Source organism: Oncorhynchus mykiss, chromosome 17 (genome assembly GCF_013265735.2).
Source record: "Oncorhynchus mykiss isolate Arlee chromosome 17, USDA_OmykA_1.1, whole genome shotgun sequence".
Lineage (NCBI taxonomy): Eukaryota > Metazoa > Chordata > Actinopteri > Salmoniformes > Salmonidae > Oncorhynchus > Oncorhynchus mykiss.
This window is the reverse complement of record NC_048581.1, coordinates 24,013,278-24,033,431: the sequence shown is the minus strand read 5'-3', so window position 1 is coordinate 24,033,431 and position 20,154 is coordinate 24,013,278. Positions and strand designations below refer to the sequence as shown.

At 43.5% G+C, this 20,154-nt stretch overlaps 1 protein-coding gene across 1 annotated transcript in view; it reads left to right on the top strand.

Moving 5' to 3' along the window:
• Positions 1-1,636: 1,636 nt before the first annotated feature.
• LOC110493529 (sodium/potassium/calcium exchanger 3) overlaps positions 1,637-20,154 on the top strand; it is a 68,604-nt gene continuing 50,086 nt past the window's right edge. Inside the window, exons 1-2 of the mRNA XM_036949456.1 lie at positions 1,637-2,128; positions 9,141-9,275. Of these exons, the coding sequence (XP_036805351.1) occupies positions 1,930-2,128; positions 9,141-9,275 (334 nt within the window). The 5' untranslated portion in view covers positions 1,637-1,929. The remainder of the gene's footprint in view (positions 2,129-9,140; positions 9,276-20,154) is intronic.

Below are 20,154 nucleotides of genomic sequence, written 5' to 3'. Positions count from 1 at the left end.
TGATAGTCTAATTGACATAATTTGAGTCAATTGGAGGTGTACCTGTGGATGTATTTCAAGGACTAACTTCAAACTCAGTGCCTCTTTCCTTGACATAATGGGAAAATCAAAAGAAATCAGCTGTCATACCGCTCAGGAAGGAGACGAGTTCTGTCTCCTAGAGATTAACATACTTTGGTGCAAAAAGTACAAATCAATCCCAGAACAACAGCAAAAGACCATGTGAAGATGCTGGAGGAAACAGGTACAAAAGTATCTATATCCACAGTAAAACGAGTCCTATATCGACAGCCTGAAAGGCCGCTCAACAAGGAAGTAGCCATCGCTCCAAAACCGCCATAAAAAAGCCAGACTACGGTTTGCAACTGCACATGGGGACAAAGATTGTACTTTTTAGAGAAATGTCCTCTGGTCTGACGAAACAAAAATAGAACTGTTTGGCTATAATGACCATCATTATATTTGGAGGAGAAAGAGGGAGGCTTGCAAGCCGAAGAACACCATCCCAACCGCGAAGCACGACGGTGGCAGCCTCATGTTGTGGGGATGCTTTGCTGCAAGAGGGACTGGTGCTCTTCACAAAATAGAGGGCATCATGTGGGAGGGAAATTATGTGGATATATTGAAGCAGCATCTCAAGACATCAGTCAGGAAGTTAATGCTTGGTCGCAAATGGGTCTTCCAAATGTATAAGTTGTGGAAAAATGGCTTAAGGACACCAAAGTCAAAGTATTGGATTGGCCATCACAAAGCCCTGACCTCAATCCTATAGAAAATTTGTGGGCAGAACTGAAAAAGTGTGTGAGCAAGGAAGCCTACAAACCTGACTCAGTTACACCAGCTCTGTCAGGAGGAATGGGCCAAAATTCACCCAACTTATTGCGGGAAGCTTGTGGAATGCTACCCAAAACGTTTGACCCAACAAACGTTTTAAACAATTTAAAGGCAATGCTACCAAATACTAATTGAGTGTATGTAAACTTCTGACCCACTGGGAATGTGATGGGACCCACTGGGAATGTGATGGGGCGGCAGGTAGCCTAGTGGTTAGAGCGTTGGACTAGTAACTGAAAGGTTGCAAGATCGAATCCCTGAGCTAACAAGGTAATAATCTGTTGTTCTGCCCCTAAACAAGGCAGTTCCACTGTCCACACTGTTCCTAGACCATCATTGAAAATAAGAATTTGTTCTGAACTGTCTTTCCTAGTTAAATAAAGGTAAAATAATATAAATATATATATATATATATATATATATATATATAAATTATTCTCTCTACTATTATTCTGACATTTCACATTCTAAAGTGGTGATCCTAACTGAATTTTAAATGAGTTTAAATGTATTTGGCTAAGGTGTATGTAAACTTCCAACTTCAACTGTATATTGATGTAAATGTATCTAATTCAGCTATCATGTATTAATGCCAACATCATGCAAAAAACCTTTCCAAAAAGAGGGTAGTGATAGGCAGTGTACTGAGCCTTGAAAAAAAATGATGTTATACTCTCACTGTCTCTAGGCAATTTCTACGTCAAACAGCTTGCACATTTGATCAAACCGTTGTCTCTCGCTCTCTCTCTCTTGTCGGACACAGCATCCTACAATCACATCACCATACACATCAGTGAGCAATCTCGCGTTGCGCGCCCGAGCCGCCACAGTCGCATCTATGGAGCGCTCCTGCCGCCTGTCCTACTATTGCGTGGAATAAAAATGTAATATGACATAGTAGCAAGACGCCCTGGCACTTCAAAAGGAAAACAAACCTTTCAGTCGACACCTCAACACTCGCGACTTTCCAACGATACCGACTTTAAACTTTTACCTTACACCCCCCCGCCCCCCTCACACCGTTCCCCCACGTTATATCCGTTCGTGTAAAATTCCTTCAGAGAGCTTTGCTGCTCATTTCACTCCGGCGGCAACATGGACGAGGAAGAAGCCGCGGAAAGGATGTCTCCAGCCGGAGTCCGACCCCGGAATCGCCCGCCACAAGTGATGCTGAACCAGAAAAAGATCAAAGCGAGACGGAAAAAGCGAAGGGAGTTGGTTTTGATCCAAATGTGCTTGTTGGGAGGGATGCTTCTCGTCGTCAAGGGGTTCTCCTACCTAGCAGAAAATTCAGGTGAGGGTAGGCCTATCAACTTACCCCCCTGTTGAAGGATGGAATGCTGAAGTGGGAGTTCCATAATGGCTGTTATGTAGCCCATAGAGTCCATTGTTTTGTTACCATGTTTTGTAATAATACAAAATTGTGTTTTTAACTGTAGGCTACTTTTGAGTTGTTCTCGTTTTGCACATTTCTGAAGTGGACTGGAGTGTTGGCAGGGGTGTCATGCACCCCCAAAATCTGAGGGGGCACAAAGTATGTGAGGATGGCTGGTGTGTGTATGGTCATTTTTGAAACAGCTGAACAGTTTTTTTCCCGCACTGTTGAGCACGGGTTGGAACCAAATTAATTTTCCAATGGTTTCGTTCTGAACAGAACAATTATTTTTTTCGTTCCATTAAACTGTTCTGACCGGCATAATAGAGTTCTGAACCAGTTCGAACCCCCCCCCCCCCCCCCCCCCCAAAAAAAAAGTAACAGTTTATGGCGTTCCTTTCTGTTTCTTTTTAAACCTCTGAAATATATATATTTTTTTACATTTAGCTCGACAATACCTTTCTTCACCAAAATGTGCACATAGAGCAGTTTGCTGCGATTTAATCTGCATAGGAAAGTTATTCAGAGCAAATTGTATTTTGCCGCAACAGTATGGTTTAATCATAATGAAAGACAAACAAATTCTGAAGAGGAAGCTTGTATTGAATCAGTGGGCATCTTGTTATGACATGCATTATCTGAATTAAGCCCAAATAATTGTACCTATGGAGGAGTGGCTTCTACAAAGAAACTTTTAATGTCATTGAACTTCCGAGTTGGTTTAAAGTTGGACCACCGTAAACGTTAGCTAGCTAGCTAACACGCTTGTGTGTGCAGGGCAGCACTAGAATATAAACACGTCTTACCTTTTTTGTAGTTAATAAATCCAATATGACAACTATAGTATCCATAGCTAGCGTTGAAATGTCCATCCATTCTTCTCTAATGAACCATCTCTCCCTAATTTCTGAATTACGCTTGTAACGTTGTCAGTAGACTACAGTAGCCTATGTAGCGTTGTCAGTAGACTACAGTAGCCTATGTAATGTTGTCAGTAGACTACAGTAACCTATGTAATGTTGTCAGTAGACTACAGTAACCTATGTAATGTTGTCAGTAGACTACAGTAACCTATGTAACATTGTCAGTAGGCTACAGTAATGTTGTCAGTAGACTACAGTAACCTATATAACGTTGTCAGTAGACTACAGTAACCTAGATAACATTGTCAGTAGGCTACTTTAACCTATGTAATGTTGTCAGTAGGCTACAGTAATGTTGTCAGTAGGCTACAGTAACCGATGTAATGTTGTCAGTAGGCTACAGTAACCTATGTAACGTTGTCAGTAGGCTACAGTAACCAATGTAATGTTGTCAGTAGGCTACAGTAATGTTGTCAGTAGGCTACATTAACCTATGTAATGTTGTCAGTAGACTACAGTAACCTATGTAATGTTGTCAGTAGGCTACAGTAACCTATGTAATGTTGTCAGTAGGATACAGTAACCTATGTAACATTGTCAGTAGGCTACAGTAACCTATGTAACGTTGTCAGTAGGCTACAGTAACCTATGTAACATTGTCAGTAGGCTACAGTAACCTATGTAACGTTGTCAGTAGGCTACAGTAACCTATGTAACATTGTCAGTAGGTTACAGTAATCTATGTAATGTTGTCAGTAGACTACAGTAACCAATGTAACATTGTCAGTACGCTACAGTAACCTATGTAACATTGTCAGTAGGTTACAGTAACCTATGTAGCATTGTTAGTAGGCTACAGTAACCTATGTAATGTTGTCAGTAGGCTACAGTAACCTATGTAATGTTGTCAGTAGGCTACAGTAACCTATGTAATGTTGTCAGTAGACTACAGTAACTTATGTAACATCGTCAGTAGGCTACAGTAACCTATGTAACATCGTCAGTAGGCTACAGTAACCTATGTAATGTTGTCAGTAGACTACAGTAACCAATGTCATTTTGTCAGTTGGCTACAGTAACCTATTTAATATTGTCAGTAGGCTACAGTAACCTATGTAATGTTGTCAGTAGGCTACAGTAACCTATGTAATGTTGTCAGTAGGCTACAGTAACCTATGTAATGTTGTCAGTAGGCTACATTAACCTATGTAACGTCGTCAGTAGGCTACAGTAACCTATGTAGCATCGTCAGTAGGCTACAGTAACCTATAATGTTTTCAGTAGACTACAGTAACCTATGTAATGTTGTCAGTAGGCTACAGTAACCTATTTTACATCGTCAGCAGGCTACAGTGACCTATTTTACATTGTCAGTAGGCTACAGTAACCTATTTTATATCGTCAGTAGGCTACAGTAACCTATTTGACATCGTCAGTAGACTACAGTAACCTATTTGATATCGTCAGTAGACTACAGTAACCTATTTGACATCGTCAGTAGACTACAGTAACCTATTTTACATCGTCAGTAGACTACAGTAACCTATTTGACATCGTCAGTAGACTACAGTAACCTATTTTACATCGTCAGTAGGCTACAGTAACCTTTTTGACATCGTCAGTAGACTACAGTAACCTATTTTACATCGTCAGTAGGCTACAGTAACCTTTTTGACATCGTCAGTAGGCTACAGTAACCTATTTGACATCGTCAGTAGGCTACAGTAACCTATTTTACATTGTCAGTAGGCTACAGTAACCTATTTGACATCGTCAGTAGACTACAGTAACCTATTTGACATCGTCAGTAGGCTACAGTAACCTATTTGACATCGTCAGTAGGCTACAGTAACCTATTTTACATCGTCAGTAGGCTACAGTAACCTATTTGACATCGTCAGTAGACTACAGTAACCTATTTGACATTGTCAGTAGGCTACAGTAACCTATTTGACATCGTCAGTAGGCTACAGTAACCTATTTGACATCGTCAGTAGACTACAGTAACCTATTTTACATCGTCAGTAGGCTACAGTAACCTATTTTACATCGTCAGTAGGCTACAGTAACCTATTTTACATCGTCAGTAGGCTACAGTAACCTATTTGACATCGTCAGTAGGCTACAGTAACCTATTTGACATCGTCAGTAGACTACAGTAACCTATTTTACATCGTCAGTAGGCTACAGTAACCTATTTTACATCGTCAGTAGGCAACAGTAACCTATTTGACATCGTCAGTAGGCTACAGTAACCTATTTTACATCGTCAGTAGACTACAGTAACCTATTTTACATCGTCAGTAGGCTACAGTAACCTATTTTACATCGTCAGTAGGCTACAGTAACCTATTTGACATCGTCAGTAGGCTACAGTAACCTATTTTACATCGTCAGTAGGCTACAGTAACCTATTTGACATCGTCAGTAGGCTACAGTAACCTATTTTACATCGTCAGTAGGCTACAGTAACCTATTTGACATCGTCAGTAGACTACAGTAACCTATTTGACATCGTCAGTAGGCTACAGTAACCTATTTGACATCGTCAGTAGACTACAGTAACCTATTTTACATCGTCAGTAGGCTACAGTAACCTATTTGACATCGTCAGTAGGCTACAGTAACCTATTTGACATCGTCAGTAGGCTACAGTAACCTATTTTACATCGTCAGTAGGCTACAGTAACCTATGCTTCAGAAGGGAGGGGGAGGTAGCCTACATACACACCCACTGGAAAAGATTTCCAGCTGGCAGGCAGACACTGGAATATGTTTCTGAGTGACAGAGTGAGGGCTTTGCGTTTGTTTTTGTGGGACTGGAAAAAAATGCCTGGAACATTTAACAGTTATTAATCTGTTCCCATGCTTTTAAAATAACGGTTCTGTTCCGGAACAGTATAGATTACTTTCGGTTCTGTTCCTCAAATAATTTCGTTTTTTTTCGGCTTTCGGTTCTGTTCCCTGAATCGTTTCCAACCCCTGATCTAGAGCCATAATCATTATGCTTAATTTTTCTGCATGTCTAAGCATAGGGTACCTCTTGATTTGTCTGTATCCTCCTGACGGGTGGTTCTTTTTTTTTAATAGAAACTAAATATGCTTCTCTGCTAAAATCTGGGTAAAAGATTGGAAGGAATGTTAGTCTTTTTCAGTACATTTAGCAATTGCTTGTCTTTCTCAAGTCTACCAACCTTGCCAGCATGGCATGCCAGCTAAGATAGTTTGACAAGCTAGCTACTCCAACATCATTGATTGCTGAAATGGCAAATTGGTAGCTAGTTATGCAGTTGGGTTAGCTAAAGCCAACTTGATAAAATTGCTACTAGGTGGCTAGTAGTGTAACAGAGAAACAACAAAACATAAAAAAAGATGTATATTTACAGTACCAGTCAAAAGTTTGGACACACCTATTCATTCTATTTGTTTAATATTGTTTGTACTATTTTCTACATTGTAGAATAATAGTGAAGACATCGTAACTATTAAATAAGACATATGGAATCATGTAGCAACCAAACAAGTGTTAAACAAATTATTCAAAGTAGCCACCTTTGCCTTGATGACAGCTTTGCATACTCTTGGCATTCTCTCAACCAGATTCCCTATTTGGTTAAATACCAAGTCCATATTATGGCAAGAACAGCTCAAATAAGTAAATAGAAACAAGAGTCTGTCATTACTTTAGGACATGAAGTTCAGTCAATCTGGAAAATTTCAAGAACTTTGAAAGTTTCTGTAAGTGCAGTCTCAAAAACCATCAGGCTCTATGATGAAACTGTCTCTCATGAGGACTGTCACAAGAAAGACCCAGAGTTACCTCTGCTGCAGAGGGTAAGTTCATTAGAGTTACCAGCCTCAGAAATTGCAGCCCAAATAAATGCTTCACAGAGTTCAAGTAACAGACACATCTCAACAGCAACTGTTCAGAGAAGACTGCGTGAATCAGGCTTTCATGGTCGAATTGCTTCAAGAAACCAATACTAAAGGACACCAATAATAAGAAGAGACTTGCTTGGGCCAATAAACGTGAGCAATGGACATTAAACCGGTGGAAATCTGTCCTTTGCTGTGATGAGTCCAAATTTGAGATTTTTGCTTCCAACAGCCGTGTCTTTGTGAGACGTGGAGTAGGTGAACGGATGATCTCCGCATGTGTGGTTCCCACCGTGAAGCATGGAGGTGTGGGGGTTCTTTGCTGGTGACAGTGTCTTTGATTTATTTAGAATTCAAGGCGCACTTAACCAGCATGGCTACCACAGCATTCTGCAGTGAGACACCATCCCATCTGGTTTCCACTTAGTGGAACTATCATTTGTTTTTCAATGGGACAATGACCCAAAACACACCTCCAGGCTGTGTAAGGGCTATTTGACCAGTGAGAGTAATGGAGTGCTGCATCAGATGACCTGGTCTCCACAATCACCTGACCTCAACCTCATTGAGATGGCTTGGAATGAGTTGGACCGCAGAGTGAAGGAAAAGCAGCCAACAAGTGCTCAGCATATGTGGGAACTCCTTCAAGACTGTTGGAAAAGCATTCCTCATGAAGCTGGTTGAGAGAATGCCAAGAGTGTGCAAAGCAGTCATCAAGGCAAAGGGTGGCTACTTTGAACAATCTAAAATGTAGTTGAACACTTTTTTGGTTACTACATGATTCCATGTGTCATTTTATAGTTGTGATGTCTTCACTATTATTCGACAATGGAGGAAATTGTAAAAATAAAGAAAATCCCTTGAATGAGTAGGTGTGTCAGAGAAGCATTGCCTGTACAACCGCTGTAAAGCTCAGGTGTTTTATACTGCAGCTAAGCTGAAATCAGGGCAGAGTACCCAGGGGTATACTAAAAACACTTCTCCAGGTTACAGAGAGAGACAAAAGATGTCCACTCCTACACTCTCTTCCTCTACTACTCTATACAAAGCACTTTAACTTTAAAACACACAGCTTCCTATTCGAGGTCAACGTTTACTTTTCGTGAGCTGTCACTTATATCCCATTGAATCTTCATTACAGAACAGGGACAGAAGGCTTGGTGCTTGTATATGAATATTCATATTTCATACTCATGATTTGTGCATCACTGCTATGTCAGTGTGCGCATCCTGGTAACGGAACAACGCAATGCAACAGGGACACACACTACTGTGTGTGTGTGTGTGTGTTCAAACCAACAATGACACTCCAGTTAATGCATTTATCCACTTCCCATTGTGTGCCTCTGTGAAACTGTTAAACAACGTGCCGAATATATATATTAATTATATGTTGATTATTCATGATCCACTTCATGAAGTGCGTGCATTTGTGTGTTATGTTCTCTGAACTTAGTGGAGAAGCACTCAATGCCTTGCAGGCATTGACACATTAATCACCGGTGCGATATGCTTGTTACTTCTGTGTGTGTGCGTGTAAGTATGTGTGTGTATGTGTATGGATGGCCTGTGTGTGTGTCTGTGAGAGTAGGTGAATACACACTGAATGTTGGCCCGCTGCCTGCCTTGTGAGTACAGAATCAAAGGTGATGATGCCAGGTGGAAAGTTCAGCCATACCTCTAGGTCTGACTATAGGACATTTGAATACCTCTGTTTCTGATTTTGATTCAAAGCATTTCTCTTTTGTGTCTGTCAGCCAGCTGAAAAGGTTAGAGTGGGTTTAGGGTTGTCCAAAGAAGAAAATGAATGAATCCTGTACCCTGTTTTTGCCTCTAGATGTGTTCTTTATTCAGAGTGCACTCATGATTCAAGTGGAATTTTGTGTGATTCAATACAATGTATTCTGCCCCCAGTCCTTTCCCTTCGTTTAATTTCTCAGTGCATAATAACTTGAGAAATATAACTTCAACACTGACAAAATAATCCTCCTCAGACTTTTTGTTGATTTCAAAGTAGATCATGGTCGTGTTAAGTAGGGACAAAACAGAATTAAACAGAGAGAAAGCGGGAGGTACTGGTCCAATAACAAATGATCATTTTCATTTTGTGATCAAAATTCTTTGCAACAATGTGCCCTAATGAACATGCCCTGGTTACCTCGTTTCAAGCTTCCTCTACCTGTGTCTCGTAGGTTATGACACATCCAGCCCCACCACGTATGATGATGAGCGATGGGGAGGCAGGAAGCTACTGCAGGAGGTGGACACATTGGACAGTAATAACAGCATGGAAGAGGACGAGGAAAATAAAAACTGCACCGAACCAGGTAACAAAATGAAACATCTCATAACCCTTCCTCTCTTGCCCCCCGCTCCAGGTAAGAGAGAAAGAAGGAAGAAAGAGAGCACCCCGTATTCTCCCTCCCTCCCTCCCTCCCTCCCTCCTTATTCCCATCTCCCCTTGTCCTCTCAAACTGGGGTAAAACAGACTGTTGGGTCAGATAGGCTCCCATGAGCCTACAGTACATCACACACACACACACACACACACACACACACACACACACACACGGTAGTGTCCTTTCTGGGTGTTTCAGCACTTTTCACACTTATTCTCGGTCACATTCTGGGACCCTGTAGCTTTTCTGACAAGTGAAAGTCCCCAGTTTCCATGGCGACCTCTTATCTGATCATCAACGAGCGACTTGGCCTTGACTGTTCAAGCCGGCACTCGTCGATGGGTGAATGGTGTGTAAGAATACTTGAGTTACATGTTACACACTGCTAGATGAAATGGTGCTGTATAGAACCACAAAGGGTTAAATCCCTCAAATAAATACAACTATATATATACAGTACTAGTCAAAGGTTTGGACACACCTACTCATTCAAGGATTTTTCTTTATTTTATATTTTATATTTGTTACTCTTCAAAGTAGCCACCCTTTGCCTTGATGACAGCTTTGCACACACTTGACATTCTCTCAACCAGCTTCATGAGGTAGTCAGGAATGCATTTAGAATCTCTTTCCTTCTTAATGTGTTTGAGCCAATCAGTTGTGTTGTGACAAGGAATGGGTCCATATTATGGCAAGAACAGCTCAAATAAGCAAAGAGAAATGACAGTCCATCATTTCTTTAAGACATGAAGGTCAGTCAATCCGGAAAATTTGAAGAACTTTGAAAGTTTCTTCAAGTGCAGTCGCAACAACCATCAAGCGCTATGATGAAACTGGCTCTCAAGAGGACTGCCACAGGAAAGGAATTGTTTTTCAACAGGACAATGACCCAAAACACCTCCAGGCTGTGTAAGGGCTATTTGAAAAAGGAGAGTGATGGAGTGCTGCATCAGATGACCTGGCCTGCACAATCACCTGTCCTCAACCCAATTGGGATGGTTTGGGATGAGTTGGACCGCAGAGTGAAGAAAAAGCATCCAACAAGTGCTCAGCATATGTGGGAACTCCTTTAAGACTGCTGGAAAAGCATTCCCCATGAAGCTGGTTGAGAATGCCAAGAGTGTGCAAAGCAGTCATCAAGACAAAAGATGGCTACGTTGAAGAATCTAAAATGTAGTTTAACGCTTTTTTGGTAACAACATGATTCCATATGTGTTATTTCATGGTTTTGTATGTCTTCACTATTATTCTACAATTTAGAAAAACCCTTGGATGAGTAGGTGTGCCCAAATTTTGACTGGTACTGTATATATACAGTTGAAGTCGGAAGTTTACATATGCTTAGGTTGGAGTCATTAAAACTTGTTTTTCAACCAGATGTTTACATACACTAAGTTGACTGTGCCTTTAAACAGCTTGGAAAATTCCAGAAAATGATGTCATGGCTTTAGAAGCTTCTGATAGGCAAATTGACATCATTTGAGTCAATTGGAGGTGTACCTGTGGATGTATTTCAAGGCCTACCTTCAAACTTAGTGCCTCTTTGCTTGACATCATGGGAAAATCAAAAGAAATCAGACAAGATTTCAGAAAAACAATTGTAGACCACCACAAGTCTGGTTCATCCTTGGGAGCAATTTACAAATGCCTGAAGGTACCACGTTCATCTGTACAACCAATAGTACGCAAGTATAAACACCATGGGACCACACAGCCGTCATACCGCTCAGGAAGGAGACGCGTTCTGTCTCCTAGAGATTAACATACTTTGGTGCAAAAAAGTACAAATCAATCCCAGAACAACAGCAAAGGACCTTGTGAAGATGCTGGAGGAAACAGGTACAAAAGTATCTATATCCACAGTTAAACGAGTCCTATAACGACATAGCCTGAAAGGCAACTCAGCAAGGAAGAAGCCATCGCTCCAAAACCGCCATAAATAATAAAGTGGTGATCATAATTGACCTCAGATAGGGAATTTTTACTAGGATTAAATGTCAGGAATTGTGAAAAACTGAGTTTAAATGTATTTGGCTAAGGTGTATGTACACTTCTGACTTCAACTGTAACTGCTAAGCACCATTATTCTTAGCAGTGTACTTGACAGGTTTAGAAGCGCATTCCCCTACAGAGTTAATAAAGTGATTAAAATCTTAGGCTTTTTCTGAGTCAATTTGAAGCAGGTCTCTTATATGTTTTTCATCTTCAAAATCCCACATCCCTTCCCCATATGAACCACATCATCACCATCATCATCATCTTCCAGACCGGCCAATCCTGCATCATCTAGCCCATTGTCTATTTATAGCCCCATATGGATGGTGGAAATTTGACATTCAACTCTGTTGTAATGATGGGTTGAACTGAAGCTTGGGAGAAGGGAGGAGGAGAAGAGTGGATGGAGAGGGTTTCACTGTAGGATTGTATTGATGTTTTGTTTTCTTACCTTGAGCTATGAGATGATGATGACACACACACGCTGTCATATTCCCTACACACACACCCTTCACCATTTACCTAACCCACCACATTCACCCTCCTTTCCCCCACTCTCTGGTGTGCTAATTAAGCAAAATGGCCACAATCAATCTCCCATCTCATCCTCCTCCCTCAAGGTCACCCTTGTGGTCTATAAAAGGGAGATAGGGGTCGGAGGTCAAGTTATTCTCCTTTCCCTGCCTATTATAGTTCACCTCTCCTTCTCCTTGTTAGAATGAAAGCGAGCGTTTAAGAGGCCAGGACTCTGGGGTGACTCCAGTGACGTGTGGCGTAAAGGTAGAGGTTGGACTAAATGATAACCTCTCCTTTCAATATGTACGCACACGCACGCACGCACGCACACACACACACAGACACAGTTTGGACTAATAACCTCTCCTTTCAATATGTACGCACGCACGCACGCGCGCTCACACACACACACACACACACACACAGTTTGGACTAATAACCTATCTTAAAAGTCTACCTTCTTTCACCCCTTTTCGTGTTCCTGGTAAAGGTAGATGTAGTGTGTGTTCATGTTAAGAGTGAGTCATGTGTTGATTTGACCTTTTGAGAAAGTGCTTTTTGGGAGGGGGAGGGGGGTGTATGATTGCGTTTATGATTGCATGTGTCTGTGGGTGTGTTAGTGTACATTTAGAGTGTGTGCAAATTTGTGTGTCTGTGAGTGCGTATTTTTTTCGTCTGTCTGTGTGTGTTATTGTCCGTGTGAGAGAGAGCACCCTGTATGCGTGTCTGTGTCTGAGTACCGGTATCCCTGCTGCCCCAGCAGTGGAGATGGACATGTGTACAGTACAGTACAGTGCAGTACCAGTACCCTTGCTGCCCCAGCAGTGGAGATGGACATGTGTACAGTACAGTACAGTGCAGTACCTGTACCCTTGCTGCCCCAGCAGTGGAGATGGACATGTGGACAGTACAGTACAGTACCAGTACCCCTGCTGCCCCAGCAGTGGAGATGGACATGTGGACAGTACAGTACCAGTACCCCTACTGCCCCAGCAGTGGAGATGGACATGTGGACAGTACAGTACAGTACCAGTACCCCTGCTGCCCCAGCAGTGGAGATGGACATGTGGACAGTACAGTGCAGGCCTTGATGACGCTCGGCGTGAGCTCACCTGAAGTACCTACAGAAGGCTTCTCTGATTGTTCTGTTCCTTCCACCAACATCCTGCTGCTCCTGCACTTCAGACGAAACCCCTCATTTCACTAACACACACACAAGAACACACACATTACACACACAAACACAAACAAACACACACACGCTGCCAGAAAGACATGAAATTACCCATAACCCGTCATTACGCCCACCTTCGATGATTTTAATTGCGGGGACCCCGCTGGGTGAGTTGATTTCTGATGCTTGTTTTGGGGAATGGGGTGGAGATAGGAGAGATGAGAGGAGAGGGAGGGAGGAGGGGAAAGGAGAGAATAAATGAGGGGAGGGGAAAGGAGAGATGCGAGGAAAGGGGAGAGGAGAGGAAAGGAGAGAGGTGGAATGGAAGGGAGGGGAAAGGAGGGGAAAGGAGAGATGAGAGGAAAGATGAGGAGCGAAAGCATAGAGGAAAGGAGGGGAGGGGAAAGGAGAGAGGATAGGAGGGGAAAGGAGAGAAGAAATGAGGGGAAAGGAGAGAGGATAGGAGGGGAAAGGAGAGAGGATAGGAGGGGAAAGGATAGAAGAAATGAGGGGAAAGGAGAGAGGAGAGGAAAGGAGAGAGGCGAGGAAAGGAGAGAGGAAAGGAGAGAGGTGGAATGGAAGGGAGTGGAAAGGAGAGATGAGAGGAAAGATGAGGAGTGAAAGCATAGAGAAAAGGAGGGGAGGGGAAAGGAGAGAGGAGCAGAGGAGGGGAGAAAAGAGCGGGGGACAAGAGAGGAAAGGAGGGGAGGGGAATGAGAGAGGAGAGGAGGGGATGGGAGGGAGAAAAGAGCAGAGGAGGGGAGAGGAGAGGAAAGGAGGGGAGGGGAAAGGAGAGAGGAGAGGAAAGATGGAGAAAGGAGAGGAAAGGAGGGGAGGGGAGAAAAGAGCAGAGAATGGGAGAGGAGAGGGGAGGAAAGGAGAGAATGTATGGATGAGACTAGATAAAGATATAGAATATGCCAGAAAAGAAGAGAGGGAATAAGCCACAGGTATGGCTTCAGAGGCTTTTGGTAGTGTAGGTAGATGGGTGTTCTCACTCTTCTTCTGGTAGTGTAGGTAGATGGGTGTTCTCACTCTTCTTCTGGTAGTGTAGGTAGATGGGTGCTCTCACTCTTCTTCTGGTAGTGTAGGTAGATGGGTGTTCTCACTCTTCTTCTGGTAGTGTAGGTAGATGGGTGCTCTCACTCTTCTTCTGGTAGTGTAGGTAGATGGGTGTTCTCACACTTCTTCTGGTAGTGTAGGTAGATGGGTGTTCTCACTCTTCTGGTAGTGTAGGTAGATGGGTGTTCTCACACTTCTGGTAGTGTAGGTAGATGGGTGTTCTCACACTTCTGGTAGTGTAGGTAGATGGGTGTTCTCACACTTCTTCTGGTAGTGTAGGTAGATGGGTGTTCTCACACTTCTTCTGGTAGAGTAGGTAGATGGGTGTTCTCACTCTTCTTCTGGTAGTGTAGGTAGATGGGTGTTCTCACACTTCTTCTGGTAGTGTAGGTAGATGGGTGTTCTCACTCTTCTGGTAGTGTAGGTAGATGGGTGTTCTCACACTTCTGGTAGTGTAGGTAGATGGGTGTTCTCACTCCTCTGGTAGTGTAGGTAGATGGGTGCTCTCACTCTTCTGGTAGTGTAGGTAGATGGGTGTTCTCACACTTCTTCTGGTAGTGTAGGTAGATGGGTGTTCTCACTCTTCTGGTAGTGTAGGTAGATGGGTGTTCTCACTCTTCTGGTAGTGTAGGTAGATGGGTGCTCTCACTCTTCTTCTGGTAGTGTAGGTAGATGGGTGTTCTCACTCTTCTGGTAGTGTAGGTAGATGGGTGTTCTCACACTTCTGGTAGTGTAGGTAGATGGGTGCTTTCACTCTTCTGGTAGTGTAGGTAGATGGGTGTTCTCACACTTCTTCTGGTAGTGTAGGTAGATGGGTGTTCTCACTCTTCTGGTAGTGTAGGTAGATGGGTGTTCTCACTCTTCTGGTAGTGTAGGTAGATGGGTGTTCTCACTCCTCTGGTAGTGTAGGTAGATGGGTGCTCTCACTCTTCTGGTAGTGTAGGTAGATGGGTGTTCTCACACTTCTTCTGGTAGTGTAGGTAGATGGGTGTTCTCACACTTCTTCTGGTAGTGTAGGTAGATGGGTGTTCTCACTCTTCTTCTGGTAGTGTAGGTAGATGGGTGTTCTCACTCTTCTGGTAGTGTAGGTAGATGGGTGTTCTCACTCCTCTGGTAGTGTAGGTAGATGGGTGCTCTCACTCTTCTGGTAGTGTAGGTAGATGGGTGTTCTCACACTTCTTCTGGTAGTGTAGGTAGATGGGTGTTCTCACACTTCTTCTGGTAGTGTAGGTAGATGGGTGTTCTCACTCTTCTTCTGGTAGTGTAGGTAGATGGGTGTTCTCACTCTTCTGGTAGTGTAGGTAGATGGGTGTTCTCACTCCTCTGGTAGTGTAGGTAGATGGGTGCTCTCACTCTTCTGGTAGTGTAGGTAGATGGGTGTTCTCACACTTCTTCTGGTAGTGTAGGTAGATGGGTGTTCTCACACTTTTGGTAGTGTAGGTAGATGGGTGTACTCACACTTCTGGTAGCGTAGGTAGATGGGTGTTCTCACTCTTCTGGTAGTGTAGGTAGATGGGTGTTCTCACACTTCTTCTGGTAGTGTAGGTAGATGGGTGTTCTCACTCTTCTGGTGGTGTAGGTAGATGGGTGCTCTCACTCTTCTGGTAGTGTAGGTAGATGAGTGTTCTCACACTTCTTCTGGTAGTGTTGGTAGATGGTTTTCTCACTCTTCTTCTGGTAGTGTAGGTAGATGGGTGCTCTCACTCTTCTGGTAGTGTAGGTAGATGGGTGCTCTCACTCTTCTTCTGGTAGTGTAGGTAGATGGGTGTTCTCACTCTTCTGGTAGTGTAGGTAGATGGGTGCTCTCACTCTTCTGGTAGTATAGGTAGATGGGTGCTCTCACTCTTTTTCTGGTAGTGTAGGTAGATGGGTGTTCTCACTCTTCTGGTAGTGTAGGTAGATGGTTGTTCTCACTCTTCTGGTAGTGTAGGTAGATGGGTGCTCTCACCCTTCTTCTGGTAGTTTAGGTAGATGGGTGCTCTCACTCTTCTTCTGGTGGTGTAGGTAGATGGGTGTTCTCACACTTCTTCTGGTAGTGTAGGTAGATGGGTGTTCTCACACTTCTTCTGGTAGTGTAGGTAGATGGGTGTTCTCACTCTTCTTCTGGTAGTGTAGGTAGATGGGTGTTCTCACACTTCTGGTAGTGTAGGTAGATGGGTGTTCTCACACTTCTTCTGGTAGTGTAGGTAGATGGGTGTTCTCACACTTCTGGTAGTGTAGGTAGATGGGTGTTCTCACTCTTCTGGTAGTGTAGGTAGATGGGTGTTCTCACTCTTCTGGTAGTGTAGGTAGATGAGTGTTCTCACACTTCTTCTGGTAGTGTAGGTAGATGGGTGTTGTCACACTTCTTCTGGTAGTGTAGGTAGATGGGTGTTCTCACTCTTCTGGTAGTGTAGGTAGATGGGTGCTCTCACTCTTTTTCTGGTAGTGTAGGTAGATGGGTGTTCACACTCTTCTGGTAGTGTAGGTAGATGAGTGTTCTCACTCTACTGGTAGTGTAGGTAGATGGGTGTTCTCACTCTTCTTCTGGTAGTGTAGGTAGATGGGTGTTCTCACTCTTCTGGTAGTGTAGGTAGATGGGTGCTCTCACTCTTCTTCTGGTAGTGTAGGTAGATGGGTGTTCCCACTCTTCTGGTAGTGTAGGTAGATGGGTGCTCTCATTCTTCTTCTGGTAGTGTAGGTAGATGGGTGTTCTCACTCTTCTGGTAGTGTAGGTAGATGGGTGCTCTCACTCTTCTGGTAGTATAGGTAGATGGGTGCTCTCACTCTTTTTCTGGTAGTGTAGGTAGATGGGTGTTCTCACTCTTCTGGTAGTGTAGGTAGATGGGTGTTCTCACTCTTCTGGTAGTGTAGGTAGATGGGTGCTCTCACCCTTCTTCTGGTAGTTTAGGTAGATGGGTGCTCTCACTCTTCTTCTGGTGGTGTAGGTAGATGGGTGTTCTCACTCTTCTTCTGGTAGTGTAGGTAGATGGGTGTTCTCACTCTTCTGGTAGTGTAGGTAGATGAGTGTTCTCACACTTCTTCTGGTAGTGTTGGTAGATGGGTGTTCTCACTCTTCTTCTGGTATTGTAGGTAGATGGGTGTTCTCACTCTTCTTCTGGTATTGTAGGTAGATGGGTGTTCTCACTCTTCTGGTAGTGTAGGTAGATGAGTGTTCTCACACTTCTTCTGGTAGTGTTGGTAGATGGGTGTTCTCACACTTCTTCTGGTAGTGTAGGTAGATGGGTGTTCTCACTCTTCTGGTAGTGTAGGTAGATGGGTGCTCTCACTCTTTTTCTGGTAGTGTAGGTAGATGGGTGTTCACACTCTTCTGGTAGTGTAGGTAGATGGGTGCTCTCACTCTTCTGGTAGTATAGGTAGATGGGTGGTCTCACTCTTTTTCTGGTAGTGTAAGTAGATGGGTGTTCTCACTCTTCTGGTAGTGTAGGTAGATGGGTGCTCTCACTCTTCTTCTGTTAGTGTAGGTAGATGCGTGTTCTCACTCTTCTGGTAGTGTAGGTAGATGGGTGTTCTCACTCTTCTTCTGGTAGTGTAGGTAGATGGGTGTTCTCACTCTTCTGGTAGTGTAGGTAGATGGGTGCTCTCACTCTTCTGGTAGTATAGGTAGATGGGTGCTCTCACTCTTTTTCTGGTAGTGTAAGTAGATGGGTGTTCTCACTCTTCTGGTAGTGTAGGTAGATGGGTGCTCTCACTCTTCTGGTAGTGTAGGTAGATGGGTGTTCTCACTCTTCTGGTAGTGTAGGTAGATGGGTGTTCTCACTCTTCGTCAGTTAGTGTAGGTAGATGGGTGTTCTCACTCTTCTTGTAGTGTAGGTAGATGGGTGTTCTCACTCTTCCGGTAGTGTAGGTAGATGGGTGCTCTCATTCTTCTTCAGTTAGTGTAGGTAGATGGGTGCTCTCACTCTTCTTCTGGTAGTGTAGATAGATGGGGGCTCTCCTTCTTCAGTTAGTGTAGGTAGATAGGGACTCTCCTTCTTCTTCTGGTAGTGTAGGTAGATGGGTGTTTTCACTCCTCTGGTAGTGTAGGTAGATGGGTGTTCTCACTCCTCTGGTAGTGTAGGTAGATGTGTGTTCTAAACTCTTCTGGTAGTGTAGGTAGATGGGTGTTCTCACACTTTTGGTAGTGTAGGTAGATGGGTGTTCTCACACTTCTGGTAGCGTAGGTAGATGGGTGTTCTCACTCTTCTTCTGTTAGTGTAGGTAGATGGGTGTTCTCACACTTCTTCTGGTAGTGTAGGTAGATGGGTGTTCTCACTCTTCTGGTTGAGTAGGTAGATGGGTGCTCTCACTCTTCTTCTGGTAGTGTAGGTAGATGCGTGTTCTCACTCTTCTGGTAGTGTAGGTAGATGGGTGTTCTCACTCTTCTTCTGTTAGTGTAGGTAGATGGGTGTTCTCACTCTTCTGGTTGTGTAGGTAGATGGGTGCTCTCACTCTTCTTCTGTTAGTGTAGGTAGATGCGTGTTCTCACTCTTCTGGTAGTGTAGGTAGATGGGTGTTCTCACTCTTCTTCTGTTAGTGTAGGTAGATGGGTGTTCTCACTCTTCTGGTTGTGTAGGTAGATGGGTGTTCTCACTCTTCTTCTGGTAGTGTAGGTAGATGCGTGTTCTCACTCTTCTGGTAGTGTAGGTAGATGGGTGTTCTCACTCTTCTTCTGGTAGTGTAGGTAGATGGGTGTTCTCACTCTTCTTCTGGTAGTGTAGGTAGATGGGTGCTCTCACTCTTCTTCTGGTATTGTAGGTAGATGGGTGCTCTCACTCTTCTGGTAGTGTAGGTAGATGGGTGCTCTCATTCTTCTTCTGGTAGTGTAGGTAGATGGGTGTTCTCACTCTTCTGGTAGTGTAGGTAGATGGGTGTTCTCACTCTTCTGGTAGTGTAGGTAGATGGGTGTTCTCACTCTTCTTCAGTTAGTGTAGGTAGATGGGTGTTCTCACTCTTCTTCTGGTAGTGTAGGTACGGGTAGATAGGTGCTCTCACTCTTCTCAGGGACTGGAGAATATTCTGATGAGGAGTGTTGGGTTTTAAGGAGATGGGTTTGCTCTGTGGTTTGTAGGAAGGGTAATTAGCCCTATGCACTTGTAGGGCATAGGGTTATGTAGCAAAGGAGGCTGGTGGAGGGGAGTTATAGGAGGATGGGCTCATTGTAATGGTGTGAATGGAAAGAATGGAACAGAGTCAAACGTGGGTTCCATATGTTTGATACCGTTTCATACATTCCATTCCAGCCTTTACAATGAGTCTGTCCTCCTATGGCGCCTCCCACCAGCCTCCTCTGCTATGTAGGCTATTTTCACTCTGCATCGGGACAGAAAAGGGAAGAGAAGAGATGTGTGAGATTTCTGATAGGGCTGTGTGGTTGAAGAATAGGTAACAGACAAGGAGTGAGAGAGCCCCAAATGATGTGTGGGTTTATAAGATGCTTTCATGGCCTTTGATTTACTGCTGTGAGACCATTGGACATCAGACTTGTACAGTTTGTAATGAAACAACACTAAAGGATGTTCTTAGAATTAGACCTTGTTCTAGTCATCGAAGATAAGTGTTTTCAATAGAACTAGACCTTGTTCTAGTCATCGAAGATAAGTGTTTTCATTAGAACTAGACCTTGTTCTAGTCATCGAAGATAAGTGTTTTCATTAGAACTAGACCTTGTTCTAGTCATCGAAGATAAGTGTTTTCATTAGAACTTGGTTTTTCAACTCATCCGTGGATTTTTAAACATATTTTAAACATGATATGATTGAAAACGGCTTCTTTTCTTATAACCAATCCTTGTGTTCCTTAAGTTCTCCTGTCCTTCAGTAGAATACTGTCGACAATTCCACATGCATTATCCACAAAGTCCAGACTTAACCGGTAACGTCCTCGACAACTGCGTGCCCATATGATACAGTATGCCACGATCAAATGAGAACACACACACACACACGGCTGCTGTAGATGGGACCCCAGCCCGTGTGAGGCTGCGACAATGCTCTCTCCAGGGGTTTCCTGCCCTCCCAGAGGCATTCAGTCTTCCGCACACACTATCTGTTTTGGCCTTGACTTAATCAGGGTTCCCTC